Genomic DNA, 12,573 nt, shown 5'->3' with positions numbered 1-12,573 from the left:
AAGCCAGAAGCCATCTTTTTTCTCTTTTCTCCCTCTCCCTCACTGCCTCTCTACCTCTTTCTGTGTGTTCCCTCTTCCTCTCGTAATGGTTGAGCCGAGCCGGGCGGCTAATTTTGATCAACATAGACTCTCGGGGCGGCCAGATCCAAATCGATACAAACATCCTGCCGAATATGAAACTACACAAGGTCGATGTGATGTCGTTTGGCTGTCTCGATTGAACTGTCACAGATACTCATATGCACCCTTGCTTCCTACCTATCTGCCTTCCAAAGCCTTGCCTGAATCCTTCTGAGCAGCATAGACCTTGTTTCTACGCAGAGACGGAAATCTTCAAGATCGGATATCGAACTCGCAGGGACCGCTCCTTTGGAACTCACCTGGGCTGCATGCTAGTTGCGGGCATTGCTGTGGAATTGAGTTCCAGGAGCCGGTCCCTATGAGTTCGTTGCGTTGCCAATCCGGCCCTCATGGGGCCTCATGTACATATACACACAAGCGCAGTCACAGAGAATCAGGGCAGAACGCCACGAATCCAGAATTGGTTCAAGCTATGACAATACGACATTATCTGATCAAGAAGACCTGCTTGCCCAGATTTTCGCCCTCAAGCGAGCGAATGATCTAAATCGTTGCCAGCAGGTCTCATACGAGCTCGACAGGAAGTTTGAAACGACCAAAACAGAGCACAATTGGCCCGGGAATGAAGAGTTCAATATTTGGAACGACAACATATTTGCGATCACCCGAACTACTGCGGCCCATACCGACTCTCGTCAATACGAGAAGCCATAGAATACACGGATCCCGGCCGAGAGCCAGCTCGCCAAGCAAGCTGCAATGGAACCCGTTATCCAATGTAACTGCATATGTACGGAGCAATCCCCGTGAACGGCATGTCTGAGGTCGCCTGCTCACGACCTTCCTAAAAAGATGGGTGCCAAGAGACAAGGGTGAGAGCAAACCACCTGCTTTACCATAGTATATAAATTGTTGGGCATTCCCCCCGAAAACCCGTATTGGAACACTTAGATCTCAAACCTGCTGCCAGACTCTTAATTATTTGTGTGCTTTTTTGGAATCAAGTGAGAATGCGTATTTCTTATATATTAGGTGTTTTGCCTCTGCTGTCCGGCACCGGCGCCGTGACATTCACATCATGCACCGACGCGCAGATATCCACTCTCGAGGTGGCCATCGACCGGGCCACTAATAAGTCCTATGCGGCCATAGAGCACCTGGAAGCGAACCCCAATGGCAGCGAGATCCAAACAACCTGGTACGGTGCTTTCAGCACGGAACGGTACAATCGGGTCTTGACTGCTTTCAAGGTTCGTCATGTTGTTGTCAAGAGGCCTTTTCTGGGAGGCAAAAGATACTAAGACCAAATGTTTCTAGAAATTCGCGCCCGACCTGGCCACAACATTCAGATATGACTGCTCCTGCGTGAGCGACGCCGTCATCGCAACGATCGGTGGGACATACGGAGACGTCAGGATCTGCAGCGTGTACTTCAACGAGGCCATTGTTCCGCCTTCCGGGCAGCATCGTAACCAATGGGAGTAAGTTAGCCTCCATTTCGCGGAGGAAGAAATGCTTTCTCACGATAGGATTCTCAGCACGATTGTCCATGAGGCGACGCACTTTAGAGATGTACTAGGCACTACCGACTACGGCTACGGTGTCGACTACTGTAAACAGTTTGCTCTGGAAGATCCTGAAAAGGCTGTCAAGAATGCTGAGTAAGTTGAGAATCCAACCCGTGATGCCATCTACTTATGTTCTTTGATTTTGACCTTTCATCTCAGTAATCATGCTCGATTTGCCGTTGAGGTTCCCCCGTGGGGGCCTTAGCTCGCAACAGTCTTGAGTGCATGAATTGGGAAGTTGGACGTGCCGTTGAAGTGGAGTGTAGGGCCTTTATGCATGAAGACTTAAATCAGCTGTTCGAAAAGCTTTCTATCTACTGTGGCTCAAATGCTTAATTATATAATCATCGGTGAGGAGTGAACGAGTTCATTTCGTTTCAGCCAGACATCCACAGCCACAATGCGAGCCAACAAACGGCGGCAATTCAACATCGCATTCTAGCTAAAGCTGTTCCAAAAAGCCGTGAGCCCATTCAATGTTCAGCGCCACAAACTCCAGGTGTAGTGGTAGCCCTTCTGAACTGTACTACGTATAAACTAGAGAGGTATCCCAACCCTGATGCAAATGCCTTGGTCACGCCGTGACCACCAAAAAAACAATAAACTTAACCTGCTCAGTCCAGGGAGGAGGGCTGATATGCCCTCGACGTCTCCCGTGTATCGCATGTAGGTGCCGCATGACACCTCGTCGCTCTGTTTTCCTCTTGTGATTTGTACAATATTGTGTCATGGAGCGTGCACCGTACCTAGATACCTCAGCTGTCAGCTTTGGAGGTATCGACCAGGTCTCCCACCCATCCCATCTTCTCTCGTCTCTCATCGCTAATCCGCGCGTATTCCAGCAAGAGCCGTAGCACGTAAATCTGCATGTCCTCCTTTCGCAGGACACGTTCGGCCCATTCTTTGCCCGCGGCGGCAATCTTGGCAGCCTGCTCGTCATGGCCCTTCACCTCCTTGTCGCTGTCTTTGTACCCAAGGAAGTACTCCATAATGCCGAACCAGTCCGAGAACCGGTTGTCCATGGGCACGAAGTGCTTCCATGCTATCAGCCGGCTGTCATGCCACTCTCGCCACACCGTCGCCTTGACCGGGAGACTAGTCGATCGGAGGAAGCCCAGGTATCGACCACTGAAGGAGTTGCCGTCGATGTCGGGAAGGTATTTCCAGTTGAACTGCTCCGCCAGGGTCACACCCTGCTGCACCTCAAAATAGGGCGACGTGTATTTGCACTGCCCGCCCTCTTCTTCCTCCACGCACATCAGATCCACGAATGCCACATCCGCCCACTCGTCCACCCAGGGGCCGAGCTTGGTCCGTGTGGAGCCGGGCGTCGTCGCTTTCTGGGCCGTCAGGCCATATTTCGCAGAAGGTAGCTCAAAATTAACCGGTAGCTCGGTCCAATCCTCGGCTCTGCCGATCTTTGTGCCGTTATTCATGGCCACGAACCGGTGTCGTTGGAATGCGCGCCAATTGTTCTCTCGATTGCGACCACCTGTCGCAACACCTCGCCAGATGACTCCGTTTGTCTTCTGTGGCCAGTCCACACCGTGCTGGTTGCCGCCGGTAAATCTCTCTTCTTCATTCCAGTACATGGGCGCGGGCAGGAGGATCTCGTTGTTCACCGCGAGCTTGGAACCGCCAAACATGGGGAACAGCGTCTTGGTTGCGGACACGGTCAAGGGCTCGATGAATATGCCATTGAGGCCCTGGAGGTCGGGCTGGTGACAGACCTGGGTGGACATGGTGTAGTTCGAAACGTATCCCTGATACATGTGAGGCTCTGCGAAGGCAGGATTGAAAGTCGGTGCGTGGTCAAAGTCGGACATCATCTCTGCTTTCCGGGCAGCGCTGTCGGGTGCGCAGCCGCGCTGGACGATGTTCCAGTAGGGTTCTAGAAGGAGAAACATTTCAGCAAGGGTCTCACGTAGTCTCAGCTCGTTCAGCGTGGACATGACTTACTCGTTCCCTCCCAGTTCTTCTCAGGCAACGGGACCAAGCGATCGGGCCCTTCACCGGGTGCCTTGAGGTGCTCAAACTCGTTGATGGCATCTTTGGCCGGCACCATGCTCCTCGACGCGCTTGCCTTGTTCATGTGTGCATTTATGTCCTCCCAGGGCACCACCAATCGAGGTTCGTCCATCGCGTTGAGTGCAATATCCATATCTGGCAGCAGGTGCTCGATCGTTTTGATGAGGTTCAACCAGATCTGGGTCCAGAACCAGTCGCTTTTGGCTGATGCATTGCCGTCTCTGACATTGATGGTCATTTCGTAGTCCCAGGCGCCCCTGCGGATCTCCTGGGCAGGGAGTGCCCAGAAGGGCTCCAGATCGTGGTAGATCTGGTCCCAGAAGGCCTCAACCATGACTGCATTTTGCTCCTTTGCGAAAGCATACCATTGATCGAAGCCAGGTGGAGGGTGTCGGCCGCGGCGCTGGCGGTAGGCAGCGGCGGCTTCGGAGAGGGTGTGCGATTCTTGGGTCAACTGGTCGGCGAATTGCTTGTCGGCCAGATCGATGAGTCGATCGATGGGGTGGGCGCCTTTGCCGGAGGATTGTGATCCGGAGCTGCTGCCGCTGCCTCCTCCCGATCCTGGGTTCTTGCCATGGTCCAGCTGCAGCGTCTCCTCCTCTTTTGGTTTTGTCTCTACTATTGGTTCTTGGGCAGCCTGTGGCCTGCCCTGGCTGGAATCGTGGTGCTGTTTCGCGCCCGAGTCGGAAGGCTGGTCGGGGGACTTGCCGGCAGGGCTCTCGTGGCTAAGCTGGCCCGAGGCTTGTTGCGGGAGAGAATTAGGCGGCGCTACCCATGTTGTAGGAGGTATGGAGGGTGGTTGTGGTTGTTGGGGCCCGCTGAAGTAGTAGAAGAGGGTGATGATTATTATAGCGGGCACAAGGTATCGCACAATGGCGGAGGGCCGGCGTGGGGGAAATGCGGGAGAGCGCATTTTGGATGAGATCATGGCCCTCCAACGCATGGGCGCATTCTTGTTAACCGATCGGCCGCGTGCGTCAGAAGCGAAGGAAAGAGACTTGAGAAGAAGCCGTCGGGGGAGACAATATGCCGAATACGTGGTCGCAAGCCTGTCGGTGGGTCGGTTTGCTGTCGACTGGTATCGCGAGAGAACGACAGGGTGGACTTGAGATGGCCAAGAACCGAGGTGCAGTACTGGGCAGGGCAGAGCAAAAGATCGACAGAGGGCCAAGGAAAGAAATGCCGGGTCTGGCAGGCTGCCTCTCTACGGGCAGGACACGAGTGGACACGACAGTAGAGTTTGGTCCAGTTCAGGCCGTGATCGAAGACGGAGACGAAGTCGACAAAAGGTGGGAGACTGTCAAGGTAAAGTCGGTGGAAGGCAGACACGGTCAAAGGGTTGCTGCTGCGTGGGAGGGAAAGTCTGGGCACATTTGCAAGACGGTCCCCAACCCCAGGCAAAAAAACGGGCCAAGGCTAAGGACGAAGGGCCTTCAAAATGCAGATGCAGGTGCAGGTTGCAGTCGCAGCGGCTGGACTAGCCAGGGGAAAGAGCAAGCCAACGGCCCAAACGGACGGGCCAGACGGGCCACGGTGAATGGCACGGTCGCAGCAAGAAGGATAGTTCCTCCTGCCTCCTGCCTTCCTACCAAAAAAAACCTGCTACCGTGTGTCCGTGTGGCCGTGTGCCAACCTTCCGTGCCTTCCCCAGCGAGGCGATTGGCGATCAGGCAGGCACAGCCCGCCTCGGATGGGCAAGAGCACGCTATAGAAGGAAGTCGCAGGGGTCCTAATGGGGCTCTCTGTGCAGGGATCCGACCCAATCCAGACCGTTTCGTTCCTTTCGCTTCTCTGGCGTTTCCCATCTAGCGCCGCTCGCTTCGTTTCTACGTCGAGCTTATTCTTAAATCTTGATGCTGTGAACTCCGTATCTCGAGGCTAAATCGACTACAAACAGCAGTTCGAACTCAAAGTCATGTGTGCGGACAATTATTGCCGTGCAAGACAGTCACCATGATTTCATGGGCGAACCACGCAGACTCAGATTTTCTGCAGGGCTGTCTCACCAGAGAACCCAACCTCCGGGATAGTGTGCCCTCTGTCTGTCAGTCGGGCAGTCGGGCAGTGTGTTCAGTCCAGCATGGCTGCTCTGGAATGGCGGGGCAGACCACGTTTCACACTCCAACCTCACCTCACGATGGACAAGCAGAGACAGAGGGGCTCCTGTCTGCCGGCATTAAGAAAGGGTTGGTGAGACATTCAGTCACGCGCAGGGCGGAATACTTCCTGTTCCTGTCACCTGTCACCACACCCACCCAGCTTTGGAATTACTATGCAGTAACAGTAACTGTCGAAACGGCTCTCCCTATCTTGGCTGATTGATTTGCCTGACTGCCTGACTGCCTGGTATGAACGGAGAGCGAGAAGACGGCAGCCAGGAAACGGTAGCCTAGAAAAACGGTGCTACAGCGAGCCACCATCCTTTCATAACGGGCGCCTCATGCAAGCCCCTGAGGTAGATCATCATCAGCCATCAGCAGCCACACGAGCAGCCCATCGCGACAGATTGAGTCAAACCCTCAGTCAGCAACCCTCGTATCGCCGCCTCAATCACGTATTGCCCACTCATCCATTAGCGATGTCACCATCATCCACCACCGTTGACATCGCGCAAAAAACGTTGCGTGATGCCACGCTCTGCACTGACTTCAACTTAAGGTGGCCGATCTCAGGGGCTCCCCCGATAGCCCCCCACAAGCTAAACCATGGAACTGTGGACGGCATGATGGGAGATCGGTCCAGCCCACTGGGGGAGCGGAGCAGTCCATGGGACCTTAATTTAGATCCTTGGCGACCTGGACACCCAGACTCCCGACTCTCTCTGCCCGCTCCAGACACGCCGCCTTGCCCGATTCAGACGACAGATGCGACTCCTGAAGCCTGCATCAGACGTTTTGCCTGTCCAAACTGCTCCAGGCAAAAGGCAATCCATTCATGGACGTCAAAACCTGTCGACATCAAACCGCCCGAGCATGACGGATGGCCGTGCGCTCTCTCTTGATCTACCGGCCGAGAGATTCGACATCGGCGACTACCTGCCGATTTGATTGAACCAAGTCAACACACTGCCCATGTCTTGGATCGACGCCCGCGCCTCCGAGACACGCATCTATCTGGAGCCTGGAAACAAGAGGAAATGACCAACGCGGTCGCTCCTCGTTCCGTCCCCCGCTCAGCTAATCAAATATTTCCAGAACCAGGTGCGACGGCGGCCACGGCATCTCAAACATGAGACGGTTGACCGCATCAATCGCAAGCTGCGACGCCAAACTCCCGTGTTCCCGGTGGCCTGGGAGAGCTGCAATGTCCCGACGCACCAGCTGCTGTGTCGTGTTCTAGATCTTCCACCGGTGTTGATGAGGATCTTCAACGTGTATTTTTACCTTCACAAAGGTTGACAGTGCATGATATCCTCGCCGGACTGCAGCAACCCGATTGATCGAATCCTTCCTAGTAGCACAGAGCTCTTCCGGAGGTTTCCCGCAAATAAAAGCATCTATAACATCTTCTGGTAGGTCGGAGCTACATCTTATGCCACGCAAGCCACGAATAAACCAGCACGAGAGACAACATCACTGCATCAGGGCTCGTGGCCTGCCCATTGTTTTGAAGGAGGCACCCAACTCGCCGGGAAGCCCAAAAGCAAGACCATTGCTTGCAGGGTCTACCTTGACAGCATCCCTGGCTACCAGACCTTACCCAGGCCTAACGCCACGGAAGGTACCGCGAAGGCGCGAGCCCTTGATATTATCACTCAAGTGCACAGCTGCACGGCCCGTTCTTGATCTGATCACCCTGAGTTGAATGAGTCGACCATAGTTGAGGCCAAGATCTGGACATGGGGCTGAAAAGAAAGTGGCCTCTAGAGTAAGAATTTCAGCATGTAGAGTATGCGATTTGTAGATTCGATGATTTCTATATGCACACGCGTAGATGCAGACAACTCCAAAATATGCAAACCCACCCAGCAACCTCTACGCCGATTGCAACCAAAAGGACACCTAGAATGCATCAATGGTAGTATTCCCCATCCCAATGCCCCCAGGCCCATCTTCCTCAATCCCAGTCAGGCTGGAGTCGTCCACCAGCCTGTCGTCCTCGAGGCGGCCCACGAGGTCGGCGTAGCTGGGCATGAACGGCCACTTCATGAACTGCTCGAGCAGCTCGAGCAGCTGGACCTGGTTGGCGGCGCGGCTCCCGACGGCGGCCTCGCCCGTCAGCGGGGTGCCGCCGCGGGCCGGGTCGACGAGGGACTTGCACAGGGGCTCGATGCCCTCGCTGGCGCCCGGCCAGATGAGGTCCATGTTGTCGATGAGCGGGACGACCGTGTTGGTCATGATCACGCCGAGCATCAGGTCGAAGATGTCGCCCGCGTTGGTCGTCCCGGGCCCCACGTGCCGCAGCAGCTTGTGCGGCGCCTTGGGCTGGATGTCGATCAGCGCGCAGGGCTGGTTGGGGAAGAACTCGGTCGCCTTGACGCGCAGCGGCTCCCACGGCCGCCGGTCCCACGACAGCACGGGGCCCATCTCCTCCGGCTGCCGCAGCACGTGCAGATGGTCGCGCAGCAGGGCCAGCTGCGAGAGCACATAGTCGGCCAGCTGCCTCACGGCGCGGTTGTACTCGTCGTTGAGCCGCTTCGACTCTTCTAGCAGCTCCTGCGCGCGCTCGGCTTCCCCGTCGGCCTCGGCCTGGTCTGCTTGTCTCCGCACCTCGGCTGCGGCGTCGCGCTGCTGTGTAAATTCCAGGAGCCTGCCGCCGAGCTTGTCGATCCAGCGGTTGTAATTACCGAGCATCTTGAACCGGCGGCCTGCTTTCGTGCCCTTTTCTAGCCGCCCCGTATCGAACTGCCTCTGCATGTCTTCGAGCTCGGCCTGGAAGGACTTGTCGTATGAGAAGCTTTCCTGGGTCAAGGGGAACGGAGTGTCCAAGGAGATGCCCTCTTTTTTAAACTGCCGCAGCAGTCTCGTCTCCCTGCCCCTGGGAGTCTTAACTCCGCTGTCCCGCATGCGGACCATGGCTTGGCGTAGGCTTTCGAAGTTGAGTTGATGTGGCCGAACTTTGTCGTTCCTCCCCTTGACACCCTCGTCTGCATCGTCAAGAGTTCCGTCCTTGCCGCACACTTCGGCAATGTACTCCGTCATCAATTCGGCCTCTATGGCGCCTCGCTTCCTCAATTGTATGACACGTGGTATTATGGTGGTCTTCTCATCATCCGGGATCCATACGAGCATGCGCACCTGGCCGTACTTTTGGAATTGGGTCGAGGTGCGGATGGACGTGATGAGTTGGTACAGGATCATGCGCGACATGGAGTCGAAAAGATTGTATTGTTTCTTGGGGTACATGGATAGGTTGATGTCGACGAGGAGGGTATCGTTTTTCGGGGGGTCTTTGTTGAGGTCGAGGCGGTCGAATTCAACTTGATTGGGCAGGTTCTCGGGAGTGAGAGCCTCCTGGAGTTCTTGCCAGATGATACCAGACTTGGGGATCAACTTGACGTTCTTCTTCTTGAGTAGAGGCTTGAGGAAGGGTTCGTAGAGGTCTTCATCGGGCTCGAGCAGCAGGTGAGACCGGGGCCCGACTGCATCATGAAGGGCCTTGGAGAAGAGGCCCGCGCCGGGGTAGATGGATACCAGATCGCATCCCTTGTGTCGTTGGAGAGAGGGTTTGAGATATGAAATCACGTCGCCTGTGAAGCTTCTTGATCAGCGCTGTCCTGTCTCGGTTGTGCAAAGAGCGCACTTTTTGGAAGGAGGTGTAGGAGGGTGGAAGGGAGTGGGCAGACGTACTGACAAGCTTCTTATCGACAATGTTGACTCTTGACCCGTCAGGGGCCTTGGGATCTTTCTTGCTGCCCTTTTTCTTCCGCGGCGCGAAAACACCCGTGTTCTTGAGCTCCGTGGCTACAGCAGTTTCAGCTTCATAGAGAGAGCGGTTGGCAGCCATCTTCCTCGTCCATGATCGCTGCTGTTGGAGGGGCCCGAGACATGTCCGGTTGGGGATGCCGTTGGCCGGGCTCAGACGGGTGCAAGGCCGGAGAAAGGCATGGAGAGCTCTTCCATGGTGGCGAGCTGACTGGAACATGAATGAGAGGGAGGTCAGAGGGGAGGTCGTGGGCAGGAGAAGGAATGCGGAGGGAGCAATGCATGTAGAAACAAGGCCTGTCGCGAAGTACAGGGGAGAGCATCTGCCCTGCGAGCTCCAAATCTGCAGAGCAAATGGCCGGCAGAAAGCCAGACTTTTTTGGGCGGGAAGCCTCGGCTGTACACAGCACCCACTCACCGCCTTCTTCATTGATCAGAGCAGCTGCGTCAGACCTGCAAATGCTTGGTTTATAATCGCGTCACGTCGTTTCTATTCGACTAGCATCGCAATGGTGTTTCCTGAATCCGCTCAGGAAGAACTTGATAGTCTGTAGAGATACTCTCCTTCTTGGGCCCGAGAGAGTTGAAGCCATTGAACTGGTTTTTACCTACCGCCAATGCTCTGGTTGCCGAGCCATCAAGCACTGTGTTTACAGTTGCGTGTATGTTGCCAGGAATTTCCCCTGGTACATAATAGGAGGCATGGATCAAGTTGTATTCTCGATTCCGAAGCACGCATGCTATTCAAGGTTGCCAGGTAAGCTGAGGCACCAAATTCGGCATGGTTTCTGTACGGACCTTAGCGGCCACAGCAGCTGGCCCCCATTGTACTCTGCCTTCTCACCACCAACATGTATGCATGTGGAGCAATGTCGCCGTGGGATTGCGCTAAACTGCCAACTACCATCCTGCTGGCTGCGTGACGCCATGGATGACCGAAGTCACTCGTTCTGAAACCTTTCACCTCTACATATTTTTCGGCAGTCCGACGGCATGGCGAGCGCCCTTTAACCTTACTACAAAGTGTCCTATTCCACCTACAGGCATCCCAACTCACACGGAACACTTTTCGGTTATAATATCTCGTTTTCGACTGTAACCACGGGACTCTTTGCCACCATGGCGAGTCAAGATGCCTACTACTCTGTTTCGACCTTGGCGGTTAAACCTGAGAACCAAGAAAAGGTGCGCAACAAACACTACTAGATACCATCGTGCCTACTTCTTTCATGTGCTGGCATTGCGCCTCGCCTGGGTGCTAATATCCACCATTTATATGGTTAGGTGGTCGAGTTCTTTGCCCGTGTAGCCAAGGCGACCGAAGAGCTGGAGCCTGCTGCCCAAATCTACCGGTGGTACAAAGTCGAGGGCAAAGACGAATTTGTTTTCATTGAAAAGTGAGTACTGATTGCTAATTGCCACCTGCGAAAGTCAGTCGCTTGTGGGCAAGGAGAACCAAGCCCCGAGCCAGCCTCGAAGTGTCCAGAGCTAACCGAAAGACCGCTGGGCAAGGTTCACCAGCGAGCAGGACTACCGTGCGCATCAGAAATCATCGCATGTGCAGGAGCTCTACCGGGAGTACCTTCAGTATCTCTCGGAGCCATTTGTATTCCACCCTATTGATACTTCCAAGGACAGGCTTGTGGGCGGTTTCGAAAGAGCCTGAGAAAATCGAGAGAGTATCACTACTGCAAGCATCCTTGGGTGGCACGATGAAATAGTGATCGCTCGATCATATTACGAGATGCACTTCACAAATCAAAACCATGAAAACATCGCGTTGTAATTTGAGAGCAAGGGAGAATCGAATTTCTTCGCTCATAACAAGAAACCTAAATCATGGCAATGCTATCATATCCTCGCAAGTCTCTAGATGGGTGCCAAAGTTATATCACCCCCTTCGGTCTCCAACGGAGCATAGTGGACGCCTCCGACCCCATTACCGGTCATCCTGACCGACTTTGTCTTCTCGTCCATCTCGCCTGTGATTCTGAACACGGTGGTTGGTTGGTCCTTAACCTCCATGAGCGCCGCAGTAAGAAGGCTCGTCATGGTGCATTGTGGGTTTCCTGTGGTAGAGTCGTATGCCATGCAAGCGCCCAAGAAGTTCTACGAGAGTAGATGTTAGCTGAACAGAGTTTGCAAAGGATGTGATTCTGGATTTCTTACAAGTTTCTTAGGACGTCCGGCGTTCGATGGAGGTGGTAGCAGCTTGTTTGATGTAGCGGGCCCTTTGACATTTGTTGCGTGGCAACAGTCCATGATGACCAGAACATCACAGGGTAGACTCATAAGCGTCTTGTGTATATCATCGTATTCAATATCATATTTGTTTCTGTGTGTGAGACAAGAGGATTTTAAATTAGCCGGAGACATGCGATTTGCACCATGAGGGGAAGGAATCAGAGTTCGGGTAGAGATCCTGGAAACTTACCCTGACAGTGAGAGCTTTCCTCCAGGAGCTCGCCCGCCATGGCCCACGTAGTAGAAGATGAAGAGATCATCTCGGTCCATTCCGGCCGCAAGCTTCGCAATGGAGTCGGTCACCTGGGCGGATGTTGGTGTCATCTTCTTCCCGAGTGTGTTACGTTGTCGTCTGATTTTGTAATCTGTTGAGGAGAAGTGATAGGCTCCGCTAAGGACTGTCTTTAATCTTTTCAAGTCACTTTTGCAGTCCTTCATAAAGCCAGTGTCGTGTTGATGTGGGATGGCTTGTCCGTTCTTGTCACATTGGTGCACTCGTCGCCATCGCGTGTACATGACCTGAACCTTGTTGTAATTTGCGGCCATCTTGATTAACTTGTTTGGCAGGTGAGACAGATGATAACGAGTAAATGACGGTATTTCTAGACTGTGTCCAATGATATGTCGGGGCTTGTATGGGAAGAGATACTCTGAACATAATGTCTCCATTTTGAGAACGCCACAATCTCCCGTGTTGGCATTTATACAAGAAGGATAGACGCAGCTAGCAACGACGCACGCTGATATGCATCAGCTCAGTACTTCCTAAGGGGGCGACATAAGCTGAC

At 54.1% G+C, this 12,573-nt stretch overlaps 5 protein-coding genes across 5 annotated transcripts; 2 read left to right on the top strand and 3 right to left on the bottom strand.

Moving 5' to 3' along the window:
• Positions 1-840: 840 nt before the first annotated feature.
• On the top strand, positions 841-1,746 carry J7T55_011237 (uncharacterized protein; the record flags this gene model as incomplete). Its single annotated transcript, XM_053133121.1, has 4 exons — positions 841-871; positions 1,114-1,331; positions 1,399-1,562; positions 1,620-1,746. The coding sequence occupies 4 exons, from the start codon at positions 841-843 to the stop codon at positions 1,744-1,746; spliced, it is 540 nt and encodes a 179-aa protein (XP_052988910.1).
• Positions 1,747-2,404: 658 nt separating this feature from the next.
• Positions 2,405-4,590, bottom strand: J7T55_011236 (uncharacterized protein; the record flags this gene model as incomplete). The annotated part of the gene is made up of 2 exons (XM_053133120.1): positions 2,405-3,540; positions 3,609-4,590. 2 exons carry the CDS (start codon positions 4,588-4,590, stop codon positions 2,405-2,407), a joined length of 2,118 nt encoding a protein of 705 aa, XP_052988909.1.
• Positions 4,591-7,678: 3,088 nt separating this feature from the next.
• Positions 7,679-9,739, bottom strand: J7T55_011235 (uncharacterized protein; the record flags this gene model as incomplete). Its single annotated transcript, XM_053133119.1, has 3 exons — positions 7,679-9,366; positions 9,467-9,644; positions 9,701-9,739. 3 exons carry the CDS (start codon positions 9,737-9,739, stop codon positions 7,679-7,681), a joined length of 1,905 nt encoding a protein of 634 aa, XP_052988908.1.
• A 921-nt stretch (positions 9,740-10,660) lies between these two features.
• Positions 10,661-11,207, top strand: J7T55_011234 (uncharacterized protein; the record flags this gene model as incomplete). Its single annotated transcript, XM_053133118.1, has 3 exons — positions 10,661-10,726; positions 10,826-10,938; positions 11,054-11,207. The coding sequence occupies 3 exons, from the start codon at positions 10,661-10,663 to the stop codon at positions 11,205-11,207; spliced, it is 333 nt and encodes a 110-aa protein (XP_052988907.1).
• A 203-nt stretch (positions 11,208-11,410) lies between these two features.
• J7T55_011233 (uncharacterized protein) lies at positions 11,411-12,331 on the bottom strand (the record flags this gene model as incomplete). The annotated part of the gene is made up of 3 exons (XM_053133115.1): positions 11,411-11,650; positions 11,711-11,876; positions 11,976-12,331. The coding sequence occupies 3 exons, from the start codon at positions 12,329-12,331 to the stop codon at positions 11,411-11,413; spliced, it is 762 nt and encodes a 253-aa protein (XP_052988906.1).
• Between the last annotated feature and the right edge of the window lie 242 nt (positions 12,332-12,573).

This window comes from Diaporthe amygdali, assembly GCF_026229845.1.
Source record: "Diaporthe amygdali strain CAA958 chromosome Unknown NODE_35_length_488319_cov_65_809586, whole genome shotgun sequence".
NCBI classification, from domain to species: domain Eukaryota; kingdom Fungi; phylum Ascomycota; class Sordariomycetes; order Diaporthales; family Diaporthaceae; genus Diaporthe; species Diaporthe amygdali.
Note: the sequence above shows the minus strand (reverse complement) of the source record. Positions and strands in the feature narration are given on the sequence as shown.